General features: G+C 57.6%; 4 protein-coding genes across 12 annotated transcripts in view; 2 read left to right on the forward strand and 2 right to left on the reverse strand.

Annotated features, from left to right (window-relative positions):
• Window positions 1-4: 4 nt before the first annotated feature.
• LOC127389491 (uncharacterized) lies at window positions 5-4,728 on the reverse strand. Of its 2 annotated transcripts, none has more exons than XM_051630023.1 (2): window positions 4,562-4,728; window positions 5-1,889 (listed from the first exon to the last, which is right to left on the reverse strand). In XM_051630023.1, exon 2 carries the CDS (start codon window positions 929-931, stop codon window positions 5-7), a length of 927 nt encoding a protein of 308 aa, XP_051485983.1. In that variant the 5' UTR covers window positions 932-1,889; window positions 4,562-4,728. The 2 variants fall into 2 exon arrangements, with proteins under 2 accessions (XP_051485983.1, XP_051485980.1); XM_051630020.1 differs by lacking the exon at window positions 4,562-4,728 and adding an exon at window positions 3,148-3,549 and having other exon boundaries at window positions 696-1,889.
• Window positions 4,399-7,163, forward strand: GJB1 (gap junction protein beta 1). Of its 3 annotated transcripts, XM_051630026.1 has the most exons (3): window positions 4,541-4,890; window positions 5,358-5,473; window positions 6,171-7,163. In XM_051630026.1, exon 3 carries the CDS (start codon window positions 6,183-6,185, stop codon window positions 7,020-7,022), a length of 840 nt encoding a protein of 279 aa, XP_051485986.1. In that variant the 5' UTR covers window positions 4,541-4,890; window positions 5,358-5,473; window positions 6,171-6,182; the 3' UTR covers window positions 7,023-7,163. The 3 variants fall into 3 exon arrangements, with proteins under 3 accessions (XP_051485987.1, XP_051485986.1, XP_051485985.1); XM_051630027.1 differs by lacking the exons at window positions 4,541-4,890; window positions 5,358-5,473 and adding an exon at window positions 4,399-4,452; XM_051630025.1 differs by lacking the exon at window positions 5,358-5,473 and having other exon boundaries at window positions 4,542-4,890.
• A 94-nt stretch (window positions 7,164-7,257) lies between these two features.
• LOC127389492 (gap junction alpha-3 protein-like) lies at window positions 7,258-9,082 on the forward strand. Its single transcript, XM_051630024.1, is given in 2 exon segments — window positions 7,258-7,977; window positions 7,979-9,082. Coding segments are annotated over 2 exon segments (963 nt in total). The 5' UTR covers window positions 7,258-7,870; the 3' UTR covers window positions 8,835-9,082.
• Window positions 9,083-9,405: 323 nt separating this feature from the next.
• The window catches only part of ZMYM3 (zinc finger MYM-type containing 3), a 31,898-nt gene continuing 19,223 nt past the window's right edge, over window positions 9,406-22,080 (reverse strand). For 2 of the 6 annotated variants that reach the window (XM_051630300.1, XM_051630298.1), the window contains 14 exons: window positions 21,479-21,651; window positions 20,890-21,055; window positions 17,098-17,156; window positions 16,369-16,537; window positions 15,674-15,789; window positions 15,345-15,519; window positions 14,665-14,811; window positions 13,854-13,957; window positions 13,278-13,446; window positions 13,042-13,193; window positions 12,469-12,583; window positions 11,320-11,574; window positions 11,115-11,232; window positions 9,406-10,724 (listed from right to left, as the gene is read on the reverse strand). In XM_051630300.1, coding sequence (XP_051486260.1) covers window positions 10,526-10,724; window positions 11,115-11,232; window positions 11,320-11,574; window positions 12,469-12,583; window positions 13,042-13,193; window positions 13,278-13,446; window positions 13,854-13,957; window positions 14,665-14,811; window positions 15,345-15,519; window positions 15,674-15,789; window positions 16,369-16,537; window positions 17,098-17,156; window positions 20,890-21,055; window positions 21,479-21,651 — 2,117 coding nt within the window. In that variant the 3' untranslated portion in view covers window positions 9,406-10,525. Of the gene's footprint in view, window positions 10,725-11,114; window positions 11,233-11,319; window positions 11,575-12,468; window positions 12,584-13,041; window positions 13,194-13,277; window positions 13,447-13,853; window positions 13,958-14,664; window positions 14,812-15,344; window positions 15,520-15,673; window positions 15,790-16,368; window positions 16,538-17,097; window positions 17,157-20,889; window positions 21,056-21,478; window positions 21,652-22,080 lie in introns of those variants that run through there. The other 4 variants (XM_051630303.1, XM_051630302.1, XM_051630301.1 and 1 more) reach the window with 3 other exon arrangements.

Genomic DNA, 22,080 nt, shown 5'->3' on the forward strand with positions numbered 1-22,080 from the left:
ATGGTCACACTGTGCCTGCCCTGCCTGCACAGCTGCCTGAAAGCAGAGCCAGCCCAAGGCAGGGGTGGGCAGTGCTGCGGGGCTGGCAGGAGCAGCGTGAGCAGGGGGCACTAGCAGTGATTTGGCTTCCCACCTCCCTCTCACCAGGGCCTTTCCCTGGTCGCAGGGTGATCCCAGCTCTGGCCTGGCTAGACACATGGGCAGGGGCTGCTCGAGCAGGGCCACTGGGGGTGGTGTAGCCTGCATGGAGCTGGGAGCAGCTGCCCCAGGGCTGGGACACCTGCTGGGCTGCTGGCAGCCACTGAACCACACGCAGCTGCAGGTAGTGGGGCTCAAGGGGCTTTGGTGCAGCCAGGTCTGCAGAAAGAGCTTGCCTGGGAACCCATGCGGGGCACCCCATTCTCAGCCCCCCTACAGCGGGCGCTGGCACCCAGGGCCTGGAGAGGCAGGAGAAGGCAGGGGTCCTGGTGGGGACACCATACCTCGTCTCTGTGCAAGACGGTCCGGCTGGCAGACGCTGCCTGCGCTGGCGGCCGTGACGCACCGGCCGGCTGGCCCTACTGCCTGGGGCAGCACACCCCCTGCCCACGCCCCTGCCCCTGCCCCTGGGCAGAGCTGAGGGTGAGGATATTTGTTGGAGAATGTATTTATACCCTGTCAGCCACGCAGAGTAACAAATTCCAAATAAAACAGAAGTGATATTTTTAACGGTGGTGTGTCTCACCTTTTCTTGGAGGCAGCGGCTGGGGGCTCCTGGGCTGAGTGCCTTGTGTGCTGGCTGACTCAGAGAGATTCTGGCCGTGGCCATGCCTGCTGTCCGAGGGTCTGGATGGTCCCCCTGTCCCTGGCACTCACCCCACAAAAGCAGTGGGAGAACCCCAGTACTACCCCACCAGCTAGGGGTGCTGGTCCCCCAGCGCAGCACACACATGAGCCCAGCACCAAGCGACCCAGGATTGCCAACACTGGGTGCCACAGCAGGGAAGTTCCTGCATGCCCAGAACCCTGCTGGGCCCCCTCAGCACTGGGACCCCATGTAGGACTTCATCTGCCTCACAGCTCCCTCCCACCAAGCTCTCCCCTGCCTTTTCCAGCCCCTCTACCTTCACCCGTTCTTGCCATACCAGAAAAGCTGCTGGTTTCATTTATTTTTAATGTAATTTCATCTGGAGTTGCCATGGAAACCAGGCATGGGGCCTGAATTGCCTCCAGGCAGCAGAGCCAGGGCCGAGGCCCCCAAGCCGGGGGGGCAGGCGGGGGGCTGAGCAGGGGCTGCATGGGGAGCTGTGCCCTGGTCTCCCAGGGGTTCCTGCAGTACCACTAGCACATGTTGCCCTGCTAAGTAAGCACTGTGCTTCAGCCCCTGCACCAGACACAACATGGCCCCAACTGCTGCCCAATATGGGGGTCCCATGATCCCTGCCAGCCCATGCCCTGTGTCCTGGAGCTGCAGCACACAGCAGGCAGTGTGGGCATGGACTGGGGTACCAGCCTGGGATGGCAGCAAGACCCTTATCATGGGGCAGATGGAGAGGGTGGGGAAGGTTCTGGCGGCAGGCAGCGTGCTGTGCCACCAAGGGCAGGGGTGCTGCAGAGTGCCTGGGATGGGCAGCAGCACAGCCAAACTGTGATGGGACTCCAATGAGCCAACGGGACTCCCATCCAGGGCACAGGGCTGCCTTCCCTTTTCCATGCCAATGGGCAGAGCTGCTCCCTGCAGGCTAAGCTCTCCAGGCAGGGGGATGGCTCCCCACCCTGAACCCCAACTTGCAACCCCATCCAGCCTTGCCTCAGTGGCTGGCCCCTTTGGTCCAACCCAGCCAGCATCCTCAGGACCATGGTCCCAGGGCCTCTGTTGCAGCTGCCGGATGCCCCTGTTTAGTGACAGGCTGCAAGAAAAAACAAGAAGAAAAACCCATATCAGGCCACTGGGCCAGGTTTCCATGGAAATGCCAGTGCTCTGCAGCACAGCTCCAACAGCAGCTGCCTCGCTCACCATGGTGCAAGCAGCAGGGCCAGCCCTGCCCAGCAGCCAGTGGCCCATCCCTGTGACTCCAGCATCCCTGCCAGCTACCCATGCTGCAGTGCCTAGCGACCTCTTGAAGGGGAGGTGCCTTTCTGCCTCAGAATAGGGGCTTACCCTGCCCTTCTGTCCCTCCTCCTCACCCTTGCACAGCCCCAGCTGCCTGATGTGCCCATGTGCCAGCCCAGTCACCCCAGCTAGGACCCCAAGGGCAAGCTGGTGACAGATGACAAGTTGCTATTATGGTACTGCTTTTGCAAAATTCTCAAGCCTGCCATCTGTCCAGGGTGTCCTTGACCATCAGCAGCATTTCTTTGGAGACCTGGCAAAGCCCAGGGGACACTGTGTCCCAGAGGGTTCAGTTAACATCTGTGTGACAACTGTAAGTCATCCTCAGCTTCACGGAACATGTTTAAGGCTGCTGGCAAAGAGAGGCATAAGAGAATTGAACCACAAAGGTGTCCCTGGCATGGGGAGGGGATGAGCAACCTGTGCCTGGTCCCTGCCTGCTCCAGGAGCCAAAGCCAGTGGGAGGGCAGGGATGCTGCTCCACACAGCAACATTATCAGGACAGCGTTCTGGTTCCCTCACCCCTGATGCATCTGGAGCGCAGAACAGCAGACCTGAAAGTTGGCAGGACAAGCTGTTATGCCACGGGGTAACCCCTCTGCCCCGTGCTGCACTGGCACAAAGGATTTCTGTGCTCACCCACTGCCAATGCCCTTCCTGGCTGAGCTGACTCAAACTAGAGGTTTTGTCTCTCTGAGGGCAGCAGCCTGGACCCAGGGATGCCTGTGCTGCGTCAGCCCAAGCCTGGAAGCCCAGCAGCCTTTGTGCTGCCTCCCTGGGGCAGGATGGCCGGGAAAAGGGGGGCCCTGAGAGCCTGCTCTGCATTCTTGTCCTCCTGGCAGCAGAGGTGTTTCAGTGATGGCCAGAGCTTGATTGTACCAACGCAGACTGCTGAGCTGTGGGACCTCTGATTCCAGCAAGGTGCTAGCATCTGTATCACCCCTGTCCTGCCATCCAGATATCGGCTCAGACATGCCCATCTCATCAAAATTTATCTACGCTCAAAGTGCCCATGTCCTCAAGCTTTTCACTGCAACTTCAGACACCAAACTAACCTCACGATTAACATCATTAACCAAGAGTCCGTTTCTGCTCCACACGGCTGCAGACGGGGCAGTTTTCTGAGCACCGGAGGCAACGCTGGCCACGGCTGCTTCGTACAGCCTGTCCTTGACCACTGGCTTTTGCGCAACAGTTTTCCCTGCTGCAAAAACAGGCGGCGGTGCCCAGAGGCCGGGCACGGAGGCCAGTGCAGCCCGCGGCAGGCGAGGGTCTCCTCCGCGCTCCCGCCCCTCCGCGGGGCTCCTGGTCCTCCCATCATTGGTGCGAACACGGGGGCGGCACCGGCTTGGACCCTGGATTCTCCTCCTACTTTCCTATTTTCCTTTCTCCTCCATGTTAATGATATTTTAGGTGGATTTCCATGCGCTGACCCCCCTGGGGTGCTGCTGCGGGTGGGTGCTGCCCCCCCGGACCCCGGCCCGGCCGCCCCCCGGCCCGGCCCCGCAGCGCCACCTGGCGGGAGCAGCCGGCACGGCGGGCGGCGACCACCCCCCCCCCCCGGTCCCGCACCGCCCCAGCCTGCCTCCTGGAGCCCCCACTGATCTCCAACCTGGCTCCCCAGTGCCCCCCTCAACCTGGAAGACCTCGCAGTGCTTAGCCCACCAGCCTGCTCTCTGCCGGGATCCCCCAGCGCCCCTAAGTCTGAGCCCACCCGTGGATCCCCCAGTGCCCTCCACCCAGTGTGATCCCCCACAGTCTGGCCCCACTAGCCCCTTGCTCATACTGCTCACCGCCCCAAGTCTCGACACCCCCTAGATCCCCCTCCTTCTACCTGTTCCCCCCGCACCCCTCTCGGACCCAGGCACGTCCCGCAGCGCGTCCCGGGCCCCGGGTGCGCAGCCGGGGCGGTGCCGGCGGCTGCTGCTGATTCAGCCGGCGGCTTATCGAGGGCCGAGATTGCAGCTCCCTCCGGCCCCACCCGCCCCCCACCCGCGGCTCCTCACTGCCCCACTGCCCCCGCCACACTGCGGAGGGAGCCCGTGTCACCTCCCGCTGCCGGGGGTGCCACCCTGCCGTGCTCAGTGCAGGGGACAGTGTCACCACGGCCGTCCTCATGCAGGGGATGGTGTGTAGTGCGTCCTGTAGCCCACCCCTGGGCCCCAAAATGCAGGGCAGGTCACCGTGTTCGGGTGTGCTGCGGGGCCACACAGGGTGCTGGGCAGTGGGACCTTGGAGTGGGCCGTTAGCTGGATTAATCATTGACAGGCTGCTTGCCTCTCCTGGCTTCTCTTTTATACACCAAATCTGGGTGTTGGTGGCTCCCCAGGGACCGGCCAGCAGCCCGCAAGAGGATCAAGGTGTTCTGGGAGCTGGGGGTGCCCAGAGCCATCCCCTGGGCTGGATAGCAGGGCTGCACCGTGGTGCATGTCCCGGCTTGGAGGGGGACGTGGTGGGGAGGATACTTACAAGCAGGGGTGGCCAGGAGACCCCCAGAGATCCTACAGCGACCATCCTGGGGTGCTGGCCCTGCCTCACTGCTGCAGTGGCCCCTGGGTGGTTCCTAGGGTGGGGAAATGCCTGGGCTCGATGGTGGGTGCTGGTGGGTGGCTACAGTGGTATTAGCATGAACTAGACACACCTGCGGTATTTACTTGGCAGGGAGCAAGTCCTGGAAGGAGCAAGGCTGTTTGGGAGGGGGTGGGTGACGTGCTGGAGGGCAGTATAAAGTCCAGGGTGCTGCGCTGGAGGCTGAGGCCACTGCAGTCCCCAAGAGCTTTGCCTGTCCTGGTGTCGAGGTGAGAGCCTGGTGGGCACCACACTGCTGAGGGGTGGCTACGTGTCTTGCAGCTGCGGGACACCGGGGGTCCAGGGTGGGGGCTTCAGCCTCCAGCTCTGGTTACAGCAGTGCCCTGTGCTTTCCTTGCGGGATGGGCATGCAGCTGGGCTTTGCGTCCTGGGGAAGGGACCTCTAGGCACCCTGGGTGCCTGCCCCAGCCTGGCGATGCCTGTGGCACGGGGTTCTGCTGGGCAGAGTGACAAACACCCCGTGGCCAGCAGTCGGGGGGCTGCAGCCACGGTCGGCGTGGGGCAAGGTGGGAGCGGGTGTGGGGCCAGGAAGCAGGAATGCAGCACACAGGCACTTTGTTTGGCTGGGGTGGGCGGAAGTCAGGGCGTTGGATCTGAATGCTAAAGTGTGTTGTTCAGGGGCTGATAAAGGCCTCATTGTATGTAAATAGTTTATAAAGCAGCATATGACTTCCAGTGCAGGGCAGTGGTGGACAGAGACAAGGGCAGGCGGAGCAGAGCTCTCCTGCGGGAGACATGAGACCTTAGAGGGGCCACTGAGGGCAGCTTGTGAGCACCTTTCCTCACCGGCAGGTACGCACTGCTGGGACTCCATGCCAGGGGTGGCAGGAAGGCAGGTCCCAGCCCCCCAGCCTCGTGGTCGGGGTGGGAAGCAGCTCCTGGGGCTGCTCAGTGCCAGCGGGTGGCCTCAGAGGGGCGGGAATCTCTGCTTGGGGTGTGGGGTCAGCCCATTCTCTTGAGGAGGGTGGCTATGCATGGCAGTATGGGAGGGGGGGCCCTGGCTCATGGCTCCCCGGCTCAAATCCTGCAGGGAATGGAGGCGGGGCGGGGGGGGGAAACAAGGGCAGGGAGGTGCTGGTGTAAAGGAGTCCATGGTGTTCTTTGGGTCCATCCCTAGCCAGAGAACTCTGCCCTGGGTTGCAGATCGGGGATCTCATAGTGGGGGAGCTTCATCCCCATTTTCTGAGGCAGCAATGGGTCAGAATCACTGTGCCAGTGTGGCGTGGCAGGACAGGAGCAGCTGGCACTGCAGGGCCAACCTGTCCCCTGCTGCTCCATCCATAATGCTGCCCTGAGCTGTTTTAGCAGCAGGAGCCACCCTGCCACCCGTGCATCCTGCTGCCCACTTACCAGGGCTGCGGTGGCCAGTTGTTCCTGGATTCCTCCTGGATTCCTCCTGGGTCTGCTGCCACCAGGACCAGGACGTGGTGGCTCTCAGCCAGGGGCCCTTCCCACTCCTAACACAGTCTCTTGCTGCTTGTTCCTCCAGAAGTGAGGAACGATGAATTGGGCAGGCCTCTACACGGTGCTGAGCGGGGTGAACCGCCACTCCACTGCCATCGGGCGCATCTGGCTCTCTGTCATCTTCATCTTTCGGATAATGGTGCTGGTGGTGGCAGCCGAGAGCGTCTGGGGGGATGAGAAATCTGCCTTCACTTGCAACACCCAGCAGCCCGGCTGCAACAGCGTCTGCTATGACCACTTCTTCCCCATCTCCCACATCCGTCTGTGGGCCCTGCAGCTCATCCTTGTCACCACACCAGCGCTCCTCGTGGCGATGCACGTGGCCTACCAGCAGCACCAGGAGAAGAAGCTGCTGGTGCTGACAGGACACGCAGACCCCAAGCACATGGAGGAGGTGAAGAAGCATAAGATGCGCATATCGGGTTCGCTGTGGTGGACATACGTCTGCAGTGTGGTCTTCAGGCTGCTCTTTGAGGCTGTGTTCATGTACATCTTCTACATGCTCTACCCGGGCTACCAGATGGTGCGTTTGGTCAAGTGTGAGGCTTACCCCTGCCCCAATACTGTTGACTGCTTCATCTCCAGGCCCACTGAGAAGACAGTCTTCACCGTCTTCATGCTGGTCACCTCCAGCATCTGCATCGTCCTCAACATGGCAGAGCTGGTCTACCTGGTGGTGCGGGCCTGTGCCCGCCGAGGCCAGCACAACTCCAACCCATCATCAGCAAAGGGATCCTTCTACGGGCACAAGCTCTCCTCTGAGTACAAGCAGAACGAGATCAACCAGCTGCTGACGGAGCAGGATGGCTCTCTCAAGGACATGCTGCGCCGCAACCCTGGGCTGCAGGAGAAGGGCGACCGCTGCTCTGCCTGCTAGGGCCAGCGCTGCAGGGGCCCTGGTCCTTGTCCCCAGGCCACAGCCACCCCATTGCCCTGTGCTGTCCCTGTCCTATGGATAGCATCCCTCAGGGGCCGGACAGCCAGGAGGGCATCTTAGGCCATTAAATCTCCATTCTCAGGTGCTGCCTCCATCCTTTCTGCTCCAACTGGGACATGCTGGGGATGGGGGTGCCAGCACAGGGTGCCCACCCATGCACCCCAGCCCAGGTGGGTGCCACCAAGGGCTGTTGGGGCTGCAGGGGCTGGTGCTGGGGCTTTGGCCTGGCAGTTGGTGTGTGGTAGCAGTGACCCCTCAGTGGCATTGAGCAGTGTCCAAGGGCTCACACTCGCCCAGCACCAGCCCCTGCAGCCCCAAATATATTTAGAAAAGTGCCCAGACCAAAAATAGAGGGAAAATGTTTCCCCAGTGACTGTTTCATCTGCCAGTCACAACAAAAGCCAATGGGGCATGCTGATGCCTCATGCCCCAAAAGCTCTGTGCCCACTGTCAGGTGGATAGACAGAGCTGGGCAGACCTGATGACACCACACTGAGGAGCCAGGGACCATCTGGGAAGGGGCCTTGCAGCATCCTGCCTTGCTCCACCAAGGGGACCCAACAGAACACCAGGCTCTGCCCCACACATCTGCCAATGGTGAGGAGTCCCTGTGCCTGATCACCATTGCCATGTCCTCTATGGTGCTTCCAGCATGGCAGGACTGCTTTCTGCCAGTGGTGTCTGCTCCCACTACCCTCCCCATGACAGGTTAAGGGGTCCCATGGGATGCAGGGTGGGGACACCCCAAGGACAGCCCTGGCTTGGGTCTCTGCACCCCTGGCTGGGGGATGGGGTTTGGTGGGTTGTGGGGTGGCTGTGTCTGGAGGGCTGCTGTCTTGCAGGGCACAGCAGCATGTACCATGGGGGACTGGAGCCTGCTGGGGTGGCTGCTGGAGTGCCCAGGAGCGCTCCACAGTGGTGGGGAAGGTCTGGCTCACCATCCTCATCTTCCACATCCTGGTGCTGGGTGCAGCTGCCGAGCGGGTCTGGGGCGATCAGCTGTCTCGTTTCTCCTGTGACACGCAGCAGCCTGCCTGCCAGAATGCCTGCTACGCCAGCACCTTCCCCATCTCCCACCTCCATTTCTGGGTCCTGCAGATTATCTTCATCTCTACCCCCAGCCTCGTGTACCTTGGCCACATCCCGCACCTGTTGCATCTGGAGGAGAAGGCGCAGCAGCAAGCGGCGGTACAGGCTGGCAGCTGGGCCAGGCGGCAGTGCCCCAGGCAGCCTCAGCTCCCTGTGGGGGATGCACAGGGACAGGTCTGCATGCAGGGAGCTATCTTGAGGACATATGTCTGCAATGTCATCTTCAAGGCTCTCTTGGAAGTGAGCTTCATTGTGGGCCAGTATGCCTTGTATGGGTTCCAGCTGAAGCCTCTCTATACCTGCAGCTGCTGGCCCTGTCCTAACACCGTCAACTGCTACACCTCCCGGCCCACCGAGAAGACCATCTTCATCCTCTTCATGCTGGGAGTAGCCTGCGTGTCCCTGCTGCTCAACCTGGTGGAGATCTACCACCCGGGTCTCACCAAATGCTGGCAGGGGCCAGGGTCCAAGTCTTGCATCCTGCCCAGAGCTGGCAGCTCTGCGGGGCCCCCCAGCACCCACCTTACCCGGCCCAGCGGTAGCAGCCCCATGGCTGCTGGAAGACCCCCCCAAGGCCTGGCACCCCTGGGAAGGGCAGGTGCATGGCTGGGGGTAACCAGTGGGTCCCACAGGAAGGCACGAGCAGCAGACCTGGCAGTGTGAACATGACCTGCTGGGATGCTCAGGGATGGGTGATGTACAAGTGGCCACAGTTCTGTGGTTCTGTCTCCAGGCCCTGGCAGGCTTGTGGAACAGACCTCATGGCCAGTGCAATGTGGATGGGCACGGACCCAGGGGCACAGCTCGGCTGCTCCCCTGTGCTCCTGGGCGCCCTGGAGTTGAAAATAGAGCCGGGCTGGGGTAGGGGCCTGACAGCCCTGGATAAGGAAATAAACACCCACTGCACCTCACTCGACTTCTGCTCTACCCACGGGCTCTGCGGCATCGCTCTCCAACAGGTCTGTCTGTAGCCAGGGCATGGCCACCACTGGCTTGGGTTGGGCTGCAGTCCTGTGGGAAGGGACAGACAGGAAAAAAGCAGGGCAGGAAAAGGCAGGGCATGCAGGTTGGCATCAGTGGCCACAGCGTCATGGGCCATCCCAGCATGCCAGAGCTGGCAGCAAACCAGAAGCCAGACAAGGTAAGGAAGTGCAGGCAGGACAGCCAGACAGGGATGGACAGGAGTCCATCCTGGACAGGATGCTCACCATGTCCAGGGGGGAAAAGCAGCAGCTGCCAAAAGTTTTCTGCATCTTTATTTGAAATTAATGGTTTCCAGAGACACAGGGTTAGTCCTACTGCCCTGGCATCACTACAACAAGACTGGGGAGTGGCTCACTCTCCACATAAACACAGAGAACAGAGGGCCCAAAACAATATATACAGGCTCAACAAGAGACCAATGTACAGCTCAAGAAAACTGACCAGAACACAAGGAGGGGCAGGAGTCAGTGAGAGCAGCACAGACAGAGTCAGGCTTGCCCTGGGCAGGGTGCTGGGCCCCCATTGCTTTGGGAGGGGGAGGGCAGGCAGAGAGCATCACCTCTGCCAGCAGCTGCCCGAGCCCCTGGCCAGAGTGGACGGACCCACTGATGGCACCTTGTCCAGGGAGGGGAGGTTAGGCCAGGACAGGGGACAGCGGGGACAAAGGAGCAGTGCTGGCACAGACCACCTCCATCAGCTTTCCACCAACTCAGAAAGCATTGATAAAACTGAGGGAAAGAGCCTGGCTGTGTACAAGGGAGGTGTCCCTGCAGCGAGGCCATGTCTCTGTCCCCATGTTCCAGCACCAGCTTCCTCTTCTCCCCTCCTCACTGCTAAGCCCAAGCCTCTCCCATCCCCAGGAACAATCGTTCCCCTTGGCCCAGCAACTCTCAGGCTGCCAGTGATCCTTCCCCACTGGCTTGAAAACACCATCATGCCACAGCAGCAGAGCTCTGCCCTGCCACCTGAAGCCTCATGAGGGGAGGCTAAAGGAAGGGGGAATTGAAAGAACTGCTGGTCCCAGACTGCGCTCTGCTGTATTGTGCGGTTCCTGCCCCGGCGCAAAGGAAGAGGGGGGCAGTGCCAGGGCGGCAAGGGGAGCCTTGCCACCCCTGTGCTATGGGGACTGGCCCTGGGGAAGATGGCTCACCCAGCATCCAGGACAAGAGACAGGGCTGAGCGCAGGGGCCATGTACATAGGAGAGGCCTGTAACAAGCAGGATGGGATGTCCAAGTCCAGCAATGATGAAGGGACAACACTGCCACAGCACTGTCCCCTCCCACGCTGCACAGTCCCTGCCCTGCAGCCAGAGGCCGGAAGATGAGACATCCAGGGCTGGCAAGCAGCCAGCCTGGCAGCACCTCTCTCTCTAGTCCATGTCATCCTCCAGGCCACTGAGCCGACTGTGCTCCTCGTAGATCTCCCTCACGGCCAGGATGCGGTTCAGCATGCTCTCCAGCATGCTCCGGTCCATGGGGATGACCGAGTACCAGAGCGGGGACTCGGCGATGCACGACCGCTCGGGCTGCAGGTAGAAGACATCGCTGCGGTTCCGCAGGCTCTCGGGACTGTGAAGAGAGAGGAAGGTGCGTCTTGGGATATCAGTTCAGGGGCTCAGAAAACCTGGACTGCCCTCATGTCAACAGGGCCTCTCATCTCTCAGCAGAAGGAGACAAACTGAGTCTGCAGCTCCTCACTCAGGGCCAAAGCCCCTAGCCCGCCAGGCACCAGGACTCATACTGCACACTCCTGCCTGTCAGGAGAGAGGCAAGCAGTGGAAGGGCCCAGGGAGAAGGCATTCTCCCAATCATGGTCTACACAAGTAGCACAGACTCTGGGCAAGGCTTCACACTCGATAGTACAAATGTTTGGAGAGCAGCAGCCACTCCAGAGAGTCCCACCAAAACTGAAAGGTGGCCCCAAAATGGCACACGCCCCTTCTCCAGAGATTGCCTCACCATTTTGAGAGATAGAACTCATAGAACTTGACTGGGCATCGGAGTGGGTTCATCCTGTTCTCCCGTTGCTCCAGCATTGGTACCTCCTCGTCGCGCTTCCGCTTTCCAGAGCTGCCATCTGCAGAGTGGGACAGCACAGGATCACAGCTGGGACCCAGAGAGGGAGGCAGGGGGAGGGACAGAGGGATGCTCTGTCAGACCCTACCTCGGCCTTTCTTCTGCTTGGCAGGAGCATAGTAGCGGATGCTCACCACCTTGGTCACGCCACGGGCCGTGGTGCACTTGCGGGACTGGCGCACCACGTTGGTGAAGGAGAGCTGCATGTGCTCCTCTGCTGTCTGCAGCCCAAAAAACTTGGTGTTGAAGAACATGAGGGTGTTGAGGAGCACAAAGGGTGAGTAAACGCCCAGCTGCTTGCACTCCCAGAGGTGCTCCTCCTCAACACGTGAGAAAACTGTGTCTGCAACACACAGAGGAAGAACCAGGTCACGTCACCAGTGGCCTTAGGGCAATCCCTCCACCCTGCCCCAAAAACCATTGCAAAGGACTGATGCTTCACAATATCCCCTTTTCCAAGAGATTATTTCTTCAGAAGCAGAGCCAGATGCTGATGGCTCTGTCCAGCCACAAACCACCCCAAAGTGCAGCCAAACCACAGGCCAGAACCCAAATCAATCCTAACTGCTCATCCTTATAGAGGGCCATAAAGTGAACGCCAGCTCAGTGCTCCACCACACTCAGCATGAGATGAAGGAAAAGCAGCAGGCAGGACAGACATGGCCAGCTCCTGCCTAGACACACAGGTCTGCAGCCAAACACCTCTGCCTGGGGCAGCCAATATGGAGAAGTGAGGCCGGAGCTGTGAACTGAAAAGACATAGCAGGGAAGGCAGACCTAGTCACAGCATCATGAAAAGCCTCTGCAGAGCTTAAAGTTAGTCTGCTCACAAGGCAGCAGCACAGCAACCCTGGTCAACACTCAGCACCGTGTGCAGGGCTCCTCCACAAGCTGGGGACAAAAAGGTATGGACCAGCGTGCATTCTGGCTTGGGATCCTCTTTGCCAAAGAGTGGAGACATCACTGTGACGTGTTGTAAAGATTCAAACTGTCCCAGGACACCAAGCAGCCATGCTCTGCTCCCAGCTACCCAGACTCTGGGCAACAGAAGCTGCTGAGGTGTAAACCAGGCTGGCTCCACTGTCAGTGCAGGTCAGGATGACCCCAAGATAGAGGAGGACTGGGCTGCCTGTGCCGAGGAAGAGGGTTGAGGGTGGGGAAGCACAATCAGACCAGAGGATCCAAGGAGCACAAACTGGTTACATGTGCTGACTGAGGGTACTCTGGAGACACGTACTATTTGGTAAGACTGTGGGTTGCCAGCCACTCAGGGACTTGTTCAGCTCCTGCACGAAGGTCAAGTAGTAAAGGTCTGTAAATATATTCACCATACGATTGTTCTCGAGCAGGTACTAGAAAGGACAGAACACACAGTCAAGAGGGACATGGCAGCACCTGGAATAAACCCTCCCCAGAGAGCCCAGGGCAAACATGCAGAGGGCCCTTTCTTGTACAACCAGAGATGCAGGGCAGACTCCCAAAACCAGCCACTTCAGAAAGCTGTGAGGAGAACCTCAGGGCATGAGAAAGCAGACTTGGTGTTGAAGAAGGGACTGAGTTTGTGGAGATCTTGCAGCCCACTTCAAGGATGTGCAAGAGGGTGCAAGGCTGGGCAATAGCTGCCACCCTACCCACTGGGCTTGGGAACAAAGACTGAACCAGGTGGGCTGCTCTCCTGGGATGGGGCACTGAAGTCCAATGAGATTCTCTAGGTCCCCAGAAGGCAGAATAAAGGGCATAAGCTTCCCTCACCAGATCTGACCCTTGGGTCTGGCTGTGGGGGACTTGAGGGCAGCAAGGCCTCCCTCACCTGCTGGATGCCAAGGCAGAGGTAATAGATGCTGTCTGGTTCGTAGCGCTCCCCGTTGGGCCGTGTTATCTCCTTGACAAACTGGGCCAGACCATAGTTGAGCTCAGCTGCTGTGCAGGCCAAGATGTCTTCCTTGATCCTCATGGGCTTGGCTGTGGAAACAAGGCCACAACACCCTGGGACCAAGCTTCTGGGAGGCTTCTGCCACTCTACTCCGTTCAGACAAGGGTACTTACGGCCAAAGCGTAGCTCCTCTCCCTTGCTGGTCTCTCCCCCTGCATACTTGGCTTGCACCCAGGACTTCCAGGCATTCACACCATAGGAATAGTTCAGCACTGTGCAGCTGGGCTGGCTGCTCATCGAGTCCCGGGAGCAGCTTTCAGAGAGCACCAGACGCTTCTGCCCCTGTAGAGAGGTGTACTGTGAGACTGGACACCTAGCTGGGGCAGATGCAAGAGTCCTGGCCACCCCTCAGACCAGCTGACCAGCTCCCTCTCAGTGTGCCTGTGCCCACAGCCAGTAGGCACCTTTCTGCTGACAGCCAAGTTGACAATGTCTACTATTTATGAGGACCACAGGCAAGAAAGAGGCCAGCTCTCACATGGTATGTGGCATTCAAAGCTCCTTTGAAGTGACAGGCAAGTATCTTCATTCAACAAGCAGCCCACAAGCCAGGCATGCCCTGAAGTGAGAAGGCACAACCTCCCCAACACACCAAAGCCTCTGGCACACTTCACCTCATATGTCCCAGTTGGCAGCTCTCACTGCAAACCCAAAGAGCTTTAAGCAGGCAGTACGCATGGAGAGCTCACCTTTCGGACAGCCCGAGGCAGATCTTGCTCTGTGGACACATCATCTGGTCCCACCAGTCCACAGTCAAAGAGAAAGTCTACACTGGGATTGATGTCTAGAGGGTCTGAAAAAAAACACAGGCAGAAGGGCTCAGCTGAGACTTCTCATCCTGTCCTCTGTGCTGGCCTGGTTCTTACAACAAGATGAAGAGGGAACACAAAGCCCAGTGCTTCACACCCTCTATCACTGCTTGGCATGGACTTCTAGCCGCAGCCCAAAAAAGGAAACACAGCTCTTGCAGATGATGCCAAGTTTTCTCAGACTAACCAGAGCTCCATATTCTCCCCTCTGACAGTTTTTTGTTTGGCACCCAGTTCTCTGCCCTTTGCTACTAGCATCCTGCCTTAGCACTGCTGTGCTCCTGCAAGTCCCTGCTTCTTCTTCAACCTTCTGCCTGCTAATGGACACTGAGCAATTCTGCTGTCTCCCAGGATGTCATGCCCTCTTCAGGTCTCTCTCTTGCCTCACTAGATCCTCTGGAATCATCCTTAAGCATACAATCACTGCTGCCCTGCTCTTTGTGCTGTTAAAACAATCTTCTCCTTCTCCATTCTCTGCAGACCTATCTTCACAACAGGCCAGTTAGTCTCGAAAAATGCACACTCCCTCAAAAGTTGTGGTCTCCTCACCCCTGCCTCAAGTCCGGTCAGAGGGCATGGGGAGGTAAGTTCACAGAGCTCTTAATACTGATGGCAATGGTTGGCTGAGGGCAGCAGAAGGACCCTGCTGCAGCATGAGCAGCCCTGCGTGCCTGCTTCACCCAGCTCTTACTCTTAGGGAAGTCAGCCTCCAGGTCCTGGCCCGGCTCATCGAGGACATTTGCCATCTTGACAGCCATAGCCAACACATCATCCCGTGCTGGTCCAAAAAGATCACAGTCCTCCAGAAGACCCTCTGCACTCTGGTTACTCACCAGGTCTGCAATGCAAAAGCAGATCGTAAACCCAACTTTCAATAAAGCCTTTTGCGTGTTTTTCCTGTGATGGCTGGAAAATGAAGCCAGGCTCCCTGCAGAGCAGAAGTCCCGTGCTCAAGGCAGCCCCATGACATCTGTGCTGCCCAGCAAGACATTGAACATTTGTCCTCTCCTCAGCCACAGCCCTAGTCACTGAGGCTTAAGGAATGCAGCCCTCCTGCAAGGTCAGGACTGCTAGTTTTCTGGCTGAGAAGCTGCTTCAGGTAAAAGCCTGAACAGCCACCTGAAAAAACTAACAGTGCTGCACATGTGCCATGAGACTGGGATCCCCAAAAGGGACCGTGGCAGACACTGCCCCCTGCTGCAGCTCTTCCCTCCTGATACCTCCTCAGCAGAAGCTGAGGATTTGCTCTTCCCTGTTCCCTTCCAAAGGCTCTGGGGGAATTGCGATCCAGGCAGATGCTCTATCTCCGAGAGCTGGCAAACCCCACATGATCCCAGCTGTTGGGCCAGACCAAGCCATGGTAGAACCTACCACACAGGTCTGAGGAGGCCTTGTCCAGTTCTTCAGCCTCTGCAATCATCTCAGCCATGGCCAGGATGTCAGCCTCCAGGGGATTGGAGGGGATCTTCACCTTCAGCTCCTCAATGGTCTCCACAATCTTATCTGTGCTCTCCAGCGTGGTGGGCAGGAACATTGGCACAGGCACCTGTCAACAACAGCACATGGGTGGAAAACTGACACTCAGCCAACTGACATAAAAGCTGAAGCAGGAAGAGAGGACAAACAGAGAAGCAGGGGGGCTGCAGCAAGGCAGGATTGAGATAGTAAGAGAACATGAGCACATGGAGTGTTTTGCTTACCGGGACAGGCATGGAGAAAGGCACAGGTACTTTCTGGCAGTACATATGCATAGGCACAGGCACGAAGATCGGGACAGGAATTGGCAACACAATCACCTGGGGCTTCCAGTCAGCCTCTGACGAGAGCAAAAGTATGTCAGTGAGCTTGCTGCCAGCAGCTCCTCCACTCAGCCCCACTGTGCACTGCCATGCCCCCAGCCATCCAGCACCACGGCCCTACCAGCTACCAGCTCTGTGACTCATGGGCAGAGCTGGAGCAGCAGCAAGCCAAACAGCCCTGCAACAGGAGACACTTGCCTTAGCCAGAGACGCAAGCCCTGCTCTTAGGTGGCTCTGCTCAGAGGCCTGGTTGCCTTGCATATGCTGGTGATCACATACACATGCCTGACAGGAGCTAGAGTGGAACTTGCTCAGCAGACAGGCCCTCAGACAAGTGACCATTTTCAGAGTAATGGGAGTTGTCCCACAAGAGGTGGGATCATGCTGCAGTGCTCTCTGCATCTCTCCTTTTGCTCCTGATGGGAATGGGCTCCCTACCTCCAGCCCTGCTGCGTTTGGCCTGCACTGCCATGAGACTCTTCAGCACAGTACAGCATTTCAAGCTGGATTCACATTTAGTTACTCTGGAGCAGGGATGGGCCACTTGCCTTTCCAGAATGCCCCTGTAATCCTGCAGCAATGTCTCCTTTTCCTACCTGTCTGACATCCTTTGGACTTCATTTCTATCTTGCAGGAAATGCCCCGGTTCTGCATGAGTGGTTTACACATGGCAGCTTTGTTTTTCCGAGGGGTAGCTGGAACTGGAGCGGGTGGGGGAGGTGGTGTGGCTGGAGACATCTGGGCTGAGGAGGTCTTGGCTGAGAGCTGAGGAAACGCAGAGAGCAGGAGGTTGGTGTCCACCTACGGCAGCACCATCTCGGCAGCATACATGGGTACAGCTGGAGAGATTCCCAAAGCACCTCCTGAAGCCTGGCAGTTCCCACCACACATGTGGACGCTCCCACAGTCAGGCCTGGCCAAAGGGCTGCCAGGCTGCTCCTGGCAGGTATCAAGCCCGTGTGGCATCTCTGCAGCAGCCAGCAGGCAGCCTGGCAGTGGTCACTCCTGCCCCCCAGGGCAGTGGGGTATAGTGGGACAACAAATATGTCCAGGCACAGGGAGCACTGTGAAAAGAGAAGCCAGTGCCACAGTGGCAGGCTGTTCTGGAGCCCATCACCTATTCCTGGGGAATGGTTATTCTTCCTCCTTGCAGGAGATATGCCGGTGCTGCTCTCCCCAGCAGCTCTTATCAGCTCCCACTACCCAGACATCTTAAAATGCCTTCGTTGTAGAAGAATGAAATCTCCCCAAGCAATGGCAGATCTGTCCTCTGGGGACAGCCCCTTTGTGCTATCTTGCAAACTCCTATCTTCAGTAGGCCTTACCATGTTAGTCTCTGCCTTCTGTGAGGAAGGGGCAGATGCTTTTGGCTCTGAAGTCTGACCTGTAAGAGAAAGCAATCACTTTTAAGTTCAAGAGCTCCTGAGCCAGGAGGTCCCACTGCTGGAACTAGAGGGAGCAGCAGCCAGAGGGCAGGGATAGGCTCCCCAGAAACTGCTCCTGGCCACTCCAGGAACAGTTAATGTTTCCACAATTTCTAGCCCTAGCAGCTCAGAAGCCACTACAACTACAAAATCAAGTCATTCCCATGTCATTTTGTGCTCCCTTGCAGTCCACCCCATCACCCTCAGAGCAGGTCAGGAGAAATCCCAGCCCCTTGTAGAGAGAGGGACCCAGGGCTCTACGCCCAGCTCTGCCTATTGGCTTGCTGTACCGAGCCATGGCCCCTACCTGTGCTTCATCTCCCTGCTATAAATATCTTGGCAAAGTGCTTCGAGATCCCTAGGAAGATGGTGACAGAGCTAGCAGAGATATCCCAGAAAGCAGAGAGAGCTTTGCCCCAGCCCTAGGGACACAGACCATTCCCCTAAGGAAAGAGGGGATCACCTGCAGGTAAGAGATGGCAGACACGAGTCTCAGGTGGTGACAATACCCTCCTGGCTTGGATGGCAATTCCAGTTTATATGCTGTGCAGAGAACCTGCACCCATCTCAAAGGCTGATGAACTAAGAGTGCCTTCACCCAAGACTCCAGTGAGCCCTGGTTACCCATGTGGCTGGCAGAAAGAACTGCCTTCTACAGCATGGACTAACCATGGGCCATTCGTGAAGGAGACACCTGCAAGGAAAGGAGCAGGTCTCAGCACACAAAGGGAGTGGCGGGTCCATTTGCACCTCCTATATACAGATAGGCTCTCCAGGAAAAGACCCAGACTCCCAAAGAATCAACACACGGGCATTTGCACTGCGCAGATTTCCTCTGTCCCAAGGAAACACAGAACAGATCTGGAGCAACTGGGAGACAAGCAAGGTCCACTTGCTCACCACCACAGGGGTGCAGGTCAGTTTCAGATGAAGAAAGTTCCTTAGCCTGCAGCTAAGCCTTCAGCCAGGACCTGCAACCATCTCAATGGGTCCAAGCACTCCCCCTGACCAGCCCAAAGCAGAGGTGCAGCAGGTCTAGGTGAGAGACATCAATGGCTTGAATGAGAAAAGACAAGCTATGGAGTATGAGCAGAGTTTCTGCTGCAGTGGAATCAAAAGCAAAGTTGATTGCCCCACAGGCCAGTGATTTAGGACTAAGGAAAACAAGAAGACCCTCCTGCCATAAAGCTCCATGTGCTACATGTCCAGGCTTCCAGGAAAGTTGCAGCTTGTTCTTTACTCTCATCCCAACACCAGCAAGGAACTGTCAGGGCATTGCCTGCACAAACCGTGACTTCTGGGCCTCTATCCTCTCCAGTTGGATGGCCCAGGGCAGAGCCAGCTCCTCTTGGAAGTCTTTGGGCACAGCTCTGTGGCAGAAGCTCCTCGATCCCTCATTACACAGACTGTTCCCAGCAAAGGAATGGCCACTTTTATCATCAGCAAGCACTCTCAGGATCCCCAGGTTGGCAGCAGCCACTGGGTCACAGGAATTAATGGTTTCAGGCAACCACTGGCTGCAAGAGAAGAAGCAAGTAATCAGCAGCTCTGTCCGAGACGGGCCTGAAATCCAGGTAGTCCCTTGTGACTGGCAACACAGCTGCCAGGTCCACAGGAGTCTCTGGCTGGACCACGCAGAGGTTGTTCCTCACCATGCACTGACAGCCTCCTCCTCCCAAAATCCTCTACATCACGCTGTGATGGAAAGCTCTCCATGTAAGCACACGGCAGGCCCTGGCTCCAGCACCCTTCCTCTGCAAGCTGAGCAGTATGTCACAGTCCCAGGTCAAGGATGTCCACAACTGGCAGGGGATGGGTGTGCCAGAACACACATGCCACCAGCAGCATTCACCAAGAACAGCAGGTGCTGGGGCAGTCTGGAGCTCAAGCTCAGCTGAGCGCTCACCATTGCTGACAGGCTTTCCCTTGACTGCCCTCAGTCCTCTGCCTCACAGGGCACTTGGAGAGGAAGCTGTGGCACGGTGAAGGGTGACACTTCATGTGCTAAACTGCAAAGTTCTTGGGCATCTCCAGAGACACGGTGGAAGGGGGGACTCAGACTCTCATGGTTGTTGGTGATGGAGAGAGGTACTTCTCAGAGTCCTGCGGTCCATGGCTCCAAGGAAATGACAAAATGATGTGAACCATGCTTCCTCTGCTGCAGGCAGAGCTTCCTTGCTGTGCCTGTGTCCCAAAATTAGTGTTATGGGTCCCTCACAACCAAGATGCCTTGAGAGGATAAATAGAACAGCATGGCTAGGGCTGTGGAATCACTTGGTGAGCAACAGGAACCAGCAAGTTCGATATGTCTTTGTGGAGGAAGGCCCATATCCTCTCCCCCATAAGACTCCATTGGGCAGCTGGACAGTCCGTGCTCCATCAAGCAGACACCTCCTGAGCACCCCCATGCCAGCAGAAACCAACAGTTCCTTATCCAGGTCACTCCAGTGTGCTGCCACATGACCCGTAGCCTCACACAGCCTTTTATGGAGCATGGCTCCTGAAGGGTAGGGTTGAGACTTCTCTGCCTGGGAGAACTTGCTGCTTCTGGCAGAGCAGCTCTGCCATCCAGGGTTTCCCCCATCTCACAATCAGTTCACTGCCATCAGGAGAGGAATCGGGAAGAGTCTGAAGATGGAGGATGAGGTCTCTCACGGGAAGGTCCTTGTCTTGGTTTCCCCACTTTGGCGCACCCTAGTCAGGGTTTCACACCTCATGGAATCCCAGGGAGGGCAGCAAAGCTGTGAGCCTGCGATGCAGGTACCTGTTGAAGCTTGATGCACCAAAGCAAGTCCCACCATAGGCTGCAGGCATTCACAGAGTTTACCTAGAAAATCGTGGCCTGTGCACCAAGCAGAACGAGACTACACAAGTGTCCGAGGGCCAAGCGATGTCTTGTCACTGTTACCTTGAGCACCTTCCATCCTGAGGGACCCCAAAGCACTTGCAATCTTTCATAAGCAACTGGCTCAAGTAAATGATAGGAAATGGGGGAACAGGCAGTGAAAATCTCCTCTCCAGCTGGAACTCCACAGATGTAGAACCGGGTTATCCAGGAGACGGGGTTTGCAACTCCCCAAAACTGCAGCAATCTTTGGGTAAGTGGTAGTACACCAATCTAAGATCACAAGACAGAGTGCCTCCAGCAGCTCAGCACTCCCTCAAGATCATTCTAGATTCAGCTCTGTCTGAGGAGAGCTCACCTACAGCATCACCAGTTCCACCTCCTGCAGCACCCTGTATTTTCCTTCAATGTTTCCCATCCAAGCACTGACCTGGCCCGATCCTGATTAGCTTATGAGATCTGAGGAGGTCACAGCTCAGAGGTGATGTGGGGCTGCAGGTGGATTATCATGCCAAACCGTGCTGTCCCCTAACCCTGTAAATCGAGCTCTCCGCTGGCAACATGAGGATGTTAAATCCCTGAGTATCCTCGCTAAGAGTGTGAGCTACAGGCAGCACGTTGGCACCGGCTCCTCCCGTCTGGGCCCTGTGTGTCATAGAACCATAGATGTTAGAGATGGAGAAGCCCCATTAGGTCCCACTCCGTCCTTTCCCCCCCAAGGGCCAGTGCAGGATTGTTCCCTAGCATCTCATCCAGTCCCAGGCAGGAAGCTTCCACCCCTCGCTGTTCAGTCTTCCCTGTGTCTCTCAGACTGAGCTATGCAGGTCCCCTCCCTCCCTCCTACTCACTGTTCAGCAGGCTCTCGGGCCCCTTCTGCGTGTCCAGGTTGGGCTGGTTCTGTTGATTGTAAAATCGCAGCAGACACTGCTGGTTGCAGAAGTGTTTGATTTGCCCCCGCCAGTGGATGGTTTCCAGCAGCTTCCCCTGACGCTTGCAGGCATGGCACCGAGCTGCCTAAAGCCCGCATCAGCAGGAGAGAAACAACGAGTAACTAACCACACCCCCTCCGAGTGCAACACAACTCTCCAGTGAAAGGTGCACATGGCAAGGTGCTGTGAGCTTCCCCACAGCAGTGCCCTGCCAGTGCCAGCCAGGGACTCCAGCGGTGCGAACTTCTCCCAGCAGCACTAGCCGCGGATCCAGCACTGTGAGCTTCCTCAGGGCAGTGCTCTGGCAGGATCAGCTGGGGACTCCAGCTACGCGAGCTTGCCCGTAGCAGTGTCCCGTCATTGCCAGGCAGGACTCCAGCAGTGCCAGGTTCTCCGCAGCAGTGCCAGCCAGACTCCAGCAGTGTGAACTTCCTCAGTGCAATGCCCACTTATCTGGGTGCCGTGCCCACCACAGCACTTAGCACAAGCTGCCAGTGCCAATACTGACCTTGAAGTACCAGAGCAAGTATTTGCTTTTGCAGTCTTCACTACAGAAGTCCCAGGTGCTGCCCTCCAGCTGCTCGGTGACCGCCCGCTGGCAGGTCTGAGAACAGTAGGTGCAGGTGATGCAGCACAGGCCCAGGTTCTTGGTGAAATCCTGTTTGTAAAGAAGCACACACCCTGCGGAGAAACAATAGGAGTGAAACCTTCCCAGGATGAACTGGGGGCCTCCCTGACCCAAACATGACCAGAATCCAGGTCTGCGGAGACAACAGAGTATATGCAACACACTGCAGGGAACAATCCAGCACTGGCCCCTGGGGCTGGGATAAGATGGGACCTCATGGGGACTTGCCATCTCTCACCTCCATGCTTCTAGGAAGAGTCTGACTCCAACCTCCTGTGTGCAGGAACCCAGCAGGCAGGGCAAGGCCAGGTCAGGCCAGCCCAGACGCAAGAGCGTAGAAGTGCATGATGACAGGAGGAGCGGAGCTGCCACCTGCTGTCTCCCCAGCCCCCAGAGAGAGAAAAGCTGTGAGAAAGCCCTCCCCAAGGACACAATGAACGGTAAAGATATTGCCCTAGGGCCTGGCTGGACAGCAAGCCATC

This window comes from Apus apus, chromosome 12 (genome assembly GCF_020740795.1).
Source record: "Apus apus isolate bApuApu2 chromosome 12, bApuApu2.pri.cur, whole genome shotgun sequence".
Classification (NCBI taxonomy): domain Eukaryota; kingdom Metazoa; phylum Chordata; class Aves; order Apodiformes; family Apodidae; genus Apus; species Apus apus.